This window comes from Astatotilapia calliptera, chromosome 7, assembly GCF_900246225.1.
Source record: "Astatotilapia calliptera chromosome 7, fAstCal1.2, whole genome shotgun sequence".
Classification (NCBI taxonomy): domain Eukaryota; kingdom Metazoa; phylum Chordata; class Actinopteri; order Cichliformes; family Cichlidae; genus Astatotilapia; species Astatotilapia calliptera.
Genome location: NC_039308.1, coordinates 58,619,263 through 58,629,000, shown reverse-complemented (window position 1 = coordinate 58,629,000; position 9,738 = coordinate 58,619,263). Strand labels below are relative to the sequence as shown.

At 39.9% G+C, this 9,738-nt stretch overlaps 2 protein-coding genes across 4 annotated transcripts; both read left to right on the top strand.

Moving 5' to 3' along the window:
* Positions 1-132: 132 nt before the first annotated feature.
* On the top strand, positions 133-1,688 carry LOC113027478 (golgin subfamily A member 6-like protein 22). The gene is made up of 2 exons (XM_026177094.1): positions 133-1,115; positions 1,161-1,688. Exons 1-2 carry the CDS (start codon positions 477-479, stop codon positions 1,512-1,514), a joined length of 993 nt encoding a protein of 330 aa, XP_026032879.1. The 5' UTR covers positions 133-476; the 3' UTR covers positions 1,515-1,688.
* Positions 1,689-3,671: 1,983 nt separating this feature from the next.
* Positions 3,672-9,471, top strand: pdp2 (putative pyruvate dehydrogenase phosphatase isoenzyme 2). Of its 3 annotated transcripts, none has more exons than XM_026176135.1 (9): positions 3,672-3,802; positions 4,203-4,332; positions 4,440-4,631; positions 5,153-5,272; positions 5,369-5,655; positions 7,072-7,177; positions 7,257-7,493; positions 7,589-7,888; positions 8,018-9,471. In XM_026176135.1, the coding sequence occupies exons 2-9, from the start codon at positions 4,255-4,257 to the stop codon at positions 8,291-8,293; spliced, it is 1,596 nt and encodes a 531-aa protein (XP_026031920.1). In that variant the 5' UTR covers positions 3,672-3,802; positions 4,203-4,254; the 3' UTR covers positions 8,294-9,471. The 3 variants fall into 3 exon arrangements, with proteins under 3 accessions (XP_026031920.1, XP_026031921.1, XP_026031922.1); XM_026176136.1 differs by having other exon boundaries at positions 4,199-4,332; XM_026176137.1 differs by lacking the exon at positions 3,672-3,802 and adding an exon at positions 3,823-3,977.
* Positions 9,472-9,738: the final 267 nt, after the last annotated feature.

The window sequence follows — 9,738 nt, the reverse complement described above, 5'->3', positions numbered from 1 at the left end:
GTCTCCAATAACACCAGAAAAAGCCGCCAGATTTGTCGCTAGTCGCTTTTTAGAAAAAAAAAAAAACGACGCTAAGGGGGTTTGAAAACTCCCTAAATATAGCGACAAAATCGCTAAGTTGGCAACACTGTTTGGACTGTTTTCAGGGTATTTAAAAAAAATTCAAAACAAAACAAAACCGTGCATCACAATGGGTATTCTCTGAGCATGCGCAGAATTACGCACAGCTGTCATGTGATCCTGTGATCGAACAAAGGATCAAAGGCTCGAAGAGCGCTGACGTCAAATTCGCTGCCACAAAAGTCTATAAATAGCCCCTCTTCACCTTTGCAAACACAGTTTTACTTGGAACATTTTCAGAAACAGCGAGTTGTGTTTAACAAACCAGAAACCTTTCAGAAAGGGACTGTTTTTAAACTTAAACAATTAAGCAGACATTTTTTCTTGTTGACACTTTGCATTAAGAGTTTAAAGAAATGTCAAACGAAACATTTATGGAGCTTCAAATGAAAATTCAACAACTCCAGTTGAAGTTGAGCACCCTAAAGCTCAAAAAGAATAATTATAAAGATAATTTCCATCAGTCAAGAGATGAGCTTAAACACGTGAAGGCTCAGGCTGAACAAAATCAGACACAGGTGGAATCTCTGGAGGCTAAACTCCAGGAACAGGAAAAGAATGTTCAGACAATGCACCATGACATGATAAAAAAAGAAAAGATAATAGAAAAACAATATAGGGAAATACTTCGGAAGATAGAACTCACAGTTGAGCTGAAAAGAGAAATTTGTACTCTTCAGCGCCGGGTGAGACAGACACTGGATGATAAGCAGTCACAGGTGGAATCTCTGCAGGCTAAAATGCATGAGAACACAACAGAAAGTCAGACACTGCAAATATTTTGGCTGGAAGAAAAAGTCAAAAAGCAAAATTTCAAGATTGTTCATAATGAAGATCTCATAGATGAACTTTATGAACATCTTAAAATTAAAGGAGAAATAATTAATAATCTTAAGGATCAGCTGAGAAGGGAGCAGGAAGAAAAAATATTAGCTGCTGTTCACAACATCACTGGTGAACCTCTGCAGCTGGAGAATCTTGCTCCTGAACCCGAGGATCTTTTTTTTCCGGCCTTGGAGAATCTTGCTCCTGAACCCGAGGATCTTTTTTTTCCGGCCTTGGAGAATCTTGCTCCTGAACCCGAGGATCTTTTTTTTCCGGCCTTGGAACCATCTCCTGACGTGGTCCCGACACAGCAGAATCTTGCTCCTGAACCCGAGGAGCTTGTTTCTCCTGTCTCAGAACCATCTCCTGACGTGGTTCCGACTAGTGGTTCATGGTGTCATGGTGCTAAACGCCTACTTAAAATAGGTTTAGGTGTTGCTGCAGTAGGCCTTATTATAGCTGCAGGTTACTGGGGCTTTTCAGTGCTTAACAGTGATTGCCTATTTAACTCTGTCTATGGCCTCCTTGAGCCATATTGCCACCTTGGTGATCGATTAGTCCCTTTTTAAAGACTAGTAATGATGGACTGCTTTTCATCCACAGTCCAGAAAACCATAAGTGGTTTATGTTAGACAACATTTAGCTAACTTGTGCTCTCATTTTTCTTTTCTTTTGCCTCTCACCCCCCAGCCAGTCGCGACAGATGGCTGCCCCTTCCTGAGCCTGGTTCTGTCAAAGGTTTCTTCCTGTTTAAAGGGAGTTTTTCCTTTCCACCGTGCCTAGTGCTTGCTCACAGGGGATCATTTGATTGTTGGGGTTTAACTTGTTAAAAAACATAACAAATTAGGTGAGGGGTTCACATAATAGAGAGCACAACAAAAACTACAAATTAAAAAAAAATTTGTTAGTTGCAAATCAAAATAAAGACAACAGTTTCTGAAAAACATCTCTTACGGCTCTGTTTATTTGCTTAAATGAACACTTGTATTTTTTGTCATAGAAGAATATACATTGTCTTAAGTATTTAATAATTTTAAATTTAGCCCTGCGCTGCATGAGATAAACACAGACGGCTGTCGAGGCCTGGCGAGGGAAAGTTCCTCTTCAACCTCCAAACTCAACCCAGTTTGTTACTCGCAGCATCGCAAAATTAGACACAGCAATTTCTTAGAGTCTGGTTTAAGTCCTGAAATGACATCTCCTTACCTGTCACGGTTCTGGGTCAGTTTGACCCAGTATTTTGAGTTGTTATGTTTTGGTGTGTTTTTGCATTATGGATAGTTTTCTTATTCTCTTGTGGTGCTTTTGTTGGTTATGATGATGATGATTATTAATCTATGTTTTAGTTCTTCTTGTTTAGGGATTAGTTCTTAGGTTTTGTGTTCTCATGTTTTTTGCTGGTTTAGTTCAGTGTCTAGTCTGTCTCTCTCTGTCCAGTCCGTGTCTTAGTTTAGTGTGTATTGTTTCCTGTTTTATTTTGAAGGATTGTGTCAGTGTGTCCAGCTTCGATCCCCTGACTCGTTAGCCCCAATCTCTCCCAGCTGTGTCTCCCTCCTGTTTTCCATTCCCCGATTACTTCCCTGTGTATATTAGCCCTGTGTTTGCCTTTGCTCAGTGCTGCATCGTACCGTCGGATTATGCCTGTGTGTTTTATACTGTGTTCAGTATTTTCGTGTTCACTACCCTTGTTCAGTTCATGTTTTAATTTCTCCAGCAATAAAGCTGAGCTTTTGAGTTACAATTCTGTGTTTGAGTCCTGCATTTGGATCCTCATCTCCGCCTGCCCGCACACAGAGCCCTCTATTTAAAATCCAACTCTTACCTGAACTCTCCTGCCTTTCTGTCTCTCTCGCTGCCTTGTAATGATAACTTCTTAAAGATGATCAATATAATGTTCGAAGAAAAATGGTTGACAATATCCATTCAACGCCAAAAACCAACTGCAGCATAAACAAGGAGGTCACTGAGGGAAGTTGACTGAAATGGACAAAAAAGAAAGAAATTGCAAAATTTGATTGATTTGTAAATTTGTAGTTGAAACGGGTAGTTTGCCACTTGAGCCTAACGTTTAAATTATAATACAGTCTTGAGGAAAAAATATAAATAACTTTTTTCGTCTCTGGTTGAGCTCTGGTTGAAATTAAATTATTTTATTTATTCGTACAACATAGAGATGTTGTACGAATAAATAAAATAATTTAATTTTTCATTGTGAGTTGTATGTGAGGCGGCTGAACACAGGAAGGAGAAAAGGACTTATATCGATTGGTTAGGAATTGGTTACAACAAAGACTGTATCTTTAGGAAAAACAGGAATTGTGAGAAAGATAACACAACTTTTTGTTCTCCCAAATGCGTTGAAAGAGCCAAGAAGCAGTGGACAGAAAAATAGAAAAAGAAATTTAAAGATAAATGATTGTTTTTACATTAAAATCTATACCTCAAACAGTCACTATGAAAAATGTCTGAACCTTTTCGTCGAGATTATTTTATTGACGGCCTATAAACACATACAAACAACAGAAACAGATCCAAAGTGCTTTAGAAGCAGATATACATTGCAGGTCTCGAAAGAAAACTCAGTTTCAAAATACATATAAAGCTGAAAAATGTGTTTTGTTATAGTCACTAATTATTGTGGGAAGTAAAGATCACAATGATCGATTGTGTAATGGATCGACACTAAAAATTTGCAGTAGAGGTAAGAAAAGAGGAAGCATGCACCCCACTAAGCTCTACATCTACTACAGCAGAGCGCGATAACTGCTACGTCAGACGTTTCAGCACGTGACCGTCCTGTTATGATTTTGAGTAGTGATTCAATGGACATCGATTCACTCGAAGTTTTACGAAGTTTGTACGTATTTGGTTGTTCAGTTGACTTGACATATATCTTAAGCCGCTACATGTGTGGAAGTTTAGCTAGGTACAGGCTACTGGGTAACGCTAGTACGGTGTGGTTTTTAACCAAATGTTAGCGCAAGCTAGCCAGCTAGCAAGCTAACTTTACGTGTCATGTTGACAGCTCTGTGGTACGTGGCGGACTTGCACGTAATGTACCTAAATGTCAGAAGATGCCACTTGGGAGTGGCGTGTAACAAATGTATCATGTTGTTAATCTGAAACTGTTTGATCTATGGAGCATGTAAAATGCTACCAGCTTACGCTAGCCATTTAATTATCGCCAGGAACATCGTAGCATCACCATACACATGAGCAAATGTATAACATTTTTATTTTTTTCATCCTTGAGCTAGGCATAAAGGTGATTAGGCTGCAGCACAGCCTACCTAGAGTGTCGCAACAGCGATGTATGGACGTGTGTACGCCAGCATCCTGCAACGAGCGTCAAACTCACTCACGCTTTATTATGGTGCTCAATTCCAGGTTTGTCTGCTTTTATTTTATTCTTTCTTCTAAATCAAAGGCGGGTCTAGCAGAAAAGCTTTAGCAACCACTGCCCTAATGTATTTTTAATCCCCTTTCTTCCTCAGAATGCACACGCTGTAGCAATTTGCTGTTCTCAGTCTCACTTACCCCACTGCTACTTCTCATCCTGGGGTCCATCCAATGGTGATGAATCTGGGAATTTGTCTAAAAGCCAGCGACACCTCTCAACTCATCAGGATTTGGACTTTCAGCAGAGGAGAGTACAGATCAACAGTATTCTTAGATCCAATGAACAAGTAAGGGATAGCACACAGTCTTACCCAGCAGATACTTTAAACTTATTAATTAAATGAAAATACAACAAAGAGAATATTGTGCTAATTTTTTACTAAATACCAGCGATATGCATCAAAAATATTGTGTTTACCGTTATGCCTATCACCTCTTCTTTTAGCAAAACTCTGAAAGTGTTTGGGAACTTAAAAATTTACTCACATATTTTGACTGGGTAACAATCTTTAGCACTCAGACTATCATGAGCTGGCCATTGTACAATGTGCAGAAGAAGTATGCACTAAACACTAGTTTTTACTTTTTATTCATTTATTGCATTTTGTTGTCAGCAACCTGAATGCTTGCCTCAGTTGGGTTGAAAAGAGTTCAGTAATTTTCTTTGCCATTTTCTTTCAAAAACCTTTTTCAGTTTGAATGTGAATATTGACGAACTCTAGTTAAGTGTCTTCATTTTAAGTTCATATTTATTATGTAACTGTTTTGGTAAATAGCTAAAGTAACACAAACCATATCTCTGTTTCAGTCTGTGAGTGTCCCAGAGTTTGATGGCAGGGGACTAAGTGTTGTGAGGAAGTTTGAGAGCAACCAGCTAGCTGCTAACACTCCTAATGAGGACCGTCGCAGTGCAGCCACCTGCTTACAGGCATGCAGTTTTTTCCCCCTTGCTATAGTGAAATCTGTGTTTTTTTTCCACTTGTTTCTTGTAAAATCAAATTTTATGTTTCTCTGTCTTCTCCAGTCAAAGGGCATGCTCTTTGGAGTGTTTGATGGCCACGGGGGTTGGGCGTGTGCTCAGGCCGTTAGTGAGCGGCTGCTGTACTATATAGCAGTTGCAATGATGCAAAGGCACAGCCTGGAAGAACTCGAAAAATGCATGGAGCACAGCAGACCTATTCCTCCCATCCTGCAGTGGTATAAACATCATACAGATTTTAATTATCGTGAATCTGCTTCCCTGTACATCGACAACCTCAGAGTCTTCTGGCAAGAATTACTGGACAGTGATGAACACGAGTCAGGCATGAGGTAAATGCAAATAAATCTTCTCTTCAGCAAAGACTGGGAGGAATTATTATTTAGCTTGTTTTATTGTTTCAAACCTAGTCCTTGATAGATGTAGCAAATGGTGTAAAATTATACAAATGTCAATGCTTTGACCCAGCTTTTAAAGCATTATCCAGTTTTTGTGTGTGTCAAATCAAATCAAAATCAAATCAAATCACTTTTATTGTCACATCACATGTGCAGGTACATTGGTACAGCACATGTGAGTGAAATTCTTGTGTGCGAGCTTCACAAGCAACAGAGTTGTGCAAATACAATAATGTAAACAAGCAAAATACAAGAATGGCTACATCTGAAACTAATAAATATATGTACAATATATAATAGTATATGCATTTCTGGATGTGTATACTAAATATTTTTCTACGTGTGTGTGTGTGTGTGTGTGTGTGTGTGTGTGTACACATATTTTACAAATTAAATAGAGTAAACAATAAATAAAATATATAAAATAAAATATACAGATTGAGACATGTGCAAAACAGTGGCGTTACTGTACAGTATGGAGTGCATAATGTTAAAGTTCCAGTAGTGAAGCTGAGGTGTCTATGAAGTGTTCAGCAGTCTGATGGCCTGATGGAAAAAGCTGTCTCTCAGTCTGCTGGTACGGGACCGGATGCTGCAGAACCTCCTTCCTGATGGAAGCAGTCTGAACAGTTTATGGCTGGGGTGACTGGAGTCCTTGATGATCCTCCCCGCTTTCCTCAGGCACCGCTTCCTGTAGATGTCTTGGAGGGAGGGAAGCTCACCTCCAATTATCCGTTCAGAGCACCGCACTACTCGCTGGAGAGCTTTGCAGTTGTAGGCGGTGCTGTTGCCATACCAGGTGGTGATGCATCCAGTGAGGATGCTCTCAATGGCACAGTGATAGAAGGTCCTGAGGATGCGGGGGCTCATGCCGAATCTTTTCAGTCTCTTGAGAAAGAAGAGGCGCTGCTGCGCCTTCTTCACTGTTTTGTTTGTGTGTACTGACCACGTAAGATCCTCAGCCAGATGTACTCCAAGGAACTGGAAGCTGCTCACTCTCTCCACAGCAGCGCCGTTGATGGTGATGGGGGTGTGTACTTCTCTGCACCTCTGGAAGTCCACTATCAACTCCTTTGTCTTTGCGACATTGAGGGTGAGATGGTTGTCTTGACACCAGTGGGTCAGGGCGCTGACCCACTGTGGAGGGATGGATGCTGTGGTAGTGATAGAAGGTTTGAGTGGGGTTTAATAATACAGTTACTTACAGAAAATTTGAAATCAATAACAGGACGCACTGAAGCCGTTTCAGCATCAAACACTTTACTAATACGTGTTGATTTATGTCTTAACTTGTCAGTTATCTGTGTATGCAGAATAGCACAAAACAAAAAGCCTGTTTTCTTTTTTTAGTCCTCAGGATGCTCTGGATTATGCTTTCAAACGGCTTGATGCTGACATCTCTCTGGAGGCTCAAGTTCCTCTATCCAATGACCTAATGAGAAGTACAGCCATTCAGGTAATAAGATACAGCAGTCTTCGGTCTCTAGTGTGTTTTAAGTTCATACAAGGTTGATACACATGCATTATCTGTCCAGGTTGCATTTGCCGGGTGCACTGCTTGTGTGGCCCATGTTGGCATGGATGGCATCCACGTGGCGAACACCGGTGACTGTCGAGCAGTACTAGGGGTGCAAAATGAAGATGGCTCATGGAGCGCTTTACCCCTTTCTCAAGACCATAACTCACAGAACCAGGCTGAGGTGGAACGCATCAAAGCCCAACATCCACCTTCAGAGAGCGACACAGTGGTTACAGATGACAGGCTGCTAGGGGTGGGTTTTTGTCGCCACATGCAACAGATCACAAATTTGTTTGCCATTCGGTTTAGAGAATGAGTCATTGGTTCAATTCTTTATCTTTCTGTCAGGTCCTAATGCCACTCCGTGCGTTTGGTGATGTGAGATTTAAATGGAGCCATGAGCTGCAGCAAAGTATTTTAGCCAGCCTGGAATCTGGAGTAGACCTTGACTCTCTTAATCTGTATCAGTACACTCCGCCTAACTATCTAACACCGCCGTACCTGGACGTGTCACCTGAGATCACTTATCATAAACTGAGACCCCAGGACTGCTTCCTGATCCTCGGTACTGACGGCTTATGGGATGAACTAGGGAGTGAGGAGGCAGTACGGCTCATTGGAGAGCACCTGAGTGGAATTCACCTACAGGTTTGTATGGAGTAACTACTTCACAACATGTAACTTTTAGATACAGCACTTTATTTAGACTTTATCCTGCAATCTTGACCTGAAAAAACAAAAAGGCTTCTAACTAACCTTTTTGTTTTTTTCTTCCAGGCTCCAGTTTCTCAGTCTGAGAGAAAGCTGAAGTTGGGTCAGATGCATGAACTCTTGCTGAAACGCCAGGCCCGTGCCTCCCCGGCTCTAGACACAAACGCTGCCACACACCTCATCAGACATGCTCTCGGCACTGGGGACTATGGAGAACTATCCCAGGAGAGGCTGGCGTCAATGCTTGCTTTGCCGGAGGATCTAGCGCGAATGTACAGAGATGATATCACAGTTACTGTGGTGTATCTGAACTATGATCTGGCTAGATCTCACCACAACTAATGGACAGAGAGAAACAATTACGAGAATTGGGCTATTCAGATTAGGACTGTAACAGTAAGTATTAACGAGACCCTTGATCTTTAGAAAATGAACTATTGAGATCATATTAACTATACAGATATGATAATACAATAAATAGTCTTGTAGTTTATTGTTTTATATACTTTTTATACAGTTTTGGTTACAAACAATGCCTATCTACACTCTTATAACTAGTGCAATTAATTTTTCTAAAAAAAAAGAAAAATAATAAAGTCAACGATTCTTGGAGAATTGTACTGATAACATTTTTTTGTAAATATTCTGTATCTATGTTAATAATACAGTTTTATTGTGAATTCTTTTGGCCATGACAGTCAGTTAACATTTTCTAAAGGTTGTCACAGTTACAGCTTGCTATATAGACTGATTGATTTTCAGTGTTTACTTACAGTTAGCCTGAACAGACAAATGCAAAAGTAATCATCGGTCTGGAACTGTTCAGTTTAGCTCACAACACATTGTGAACCGATGCAGGTCAAAATACCTCCGGATCAAACTGTAGAACTACAACGAAACGCAGCACAGTCCCGAGTGACCAAAAATATAAACACACTGCAGCTCGTACTTTTCCGCATATCTGACAATCAGTTGGCCCACACATGCTAAGCCTGCTCAATGTCTTTGGAATAGAGGGTGGCCATCCATATGCTTTCTACAGAAACATCGGCACTCCAATTTGTCTGGTTCTTAGGAAAAGTTCAGTTACCAATTCATAGTTGCAGCATTTAATGGGTCACAAATACAGTTTTTGTTTGGAAAAAGTCCTTCAGTGTATTTTTGATGTGAAATAATGGTACCTCTCACTTCTATTGATTTTCTTATTGTGCTTTTGTTTTTCCATTTAGTCTTTTTTTTTTTTTCCATGTCCCTGTTTGTGTAAGCTGTGAAGTATCTTTTAATGAAGTTTAAATGTTTATTGTAATCGTGTTTTTATGTTTCCATTCCATTTACAAAATTAAACTAATATTACATTGAACAGATTGTATTTTTTTTCTGTCAGAAACATTTGGATTAAAAGAAGTTACAAGGGGACATTTAAATATTGTAAAGCATAGTTTTAATGTCCTTTTGCCTAAACCTGGAAAGTAGATAAGTGGGGTCAGGAGTTTTCAAAATAAACTCTGCTTGTCATGGGAGCCTGTCTCTTCTCAAACGTGTTTTCTAAACATGTGTGTGACATATTAGAGGAAAAAAGTTAGTCTGTAATCAGCCTAATGGTCGTACAAACATAAGTGAAGTTATTTTAATTGATGCTGCTAGTGGCTCACATTTTTCTGCTGGTCTCTCACTTACAATTGTAGAGAATATGAACAAATTCCACTTTTAAAAAAAAAAGCAGACCTCAAGCCTTTTTTGAAATGTGAAGTTGGAAACCCACATGTGTAAACACCCTCACCTGCAGG

What these genes read in the sequence shown, in the direction of transcription:
- LOC113027478 (XM_026177094.1), top strand. Translation starts at nt 477, where the DNA reads ATGTCAAACGAAACATTTATGGAGCTTCAAATGAAAATTCAACAACTC. An exon ending in ATCTTGCTCCTGAACCCGAG is followed by an intron (nt 1,116 to 1,160) that starts GATCTTTTTTTT and finishes CCTGAACCCGAG; the next exon opens with GATCTTTTTTTTCCGGCCTT.
- pdp2 (XM_026176135.1), top strand. Translation starts at nt 4,255, where the DNA reads ATGTATGGACGTGTGTACGCCAGCATCCTGCAACGAGCGTCAAACTCA. An exon ending in GTGCAGCCACCTGCTTACAG is followed by an intron (nt 5,273 to 5,368) that starts GCATGCAGTTTT and finishes TGTCTTCTCCAG; the next exon opens with TCAAAGGGCATGCTCTTTGG. An exon ending in GAACACGAGTCAGGCATGAG is followed by an intron (nt 5,656 to 7,071) that starts GTAAATGCAAAT and finishes TTCTTTTTTTAG; the next exon opens with TCCTCAGGATGCTCTGGATT.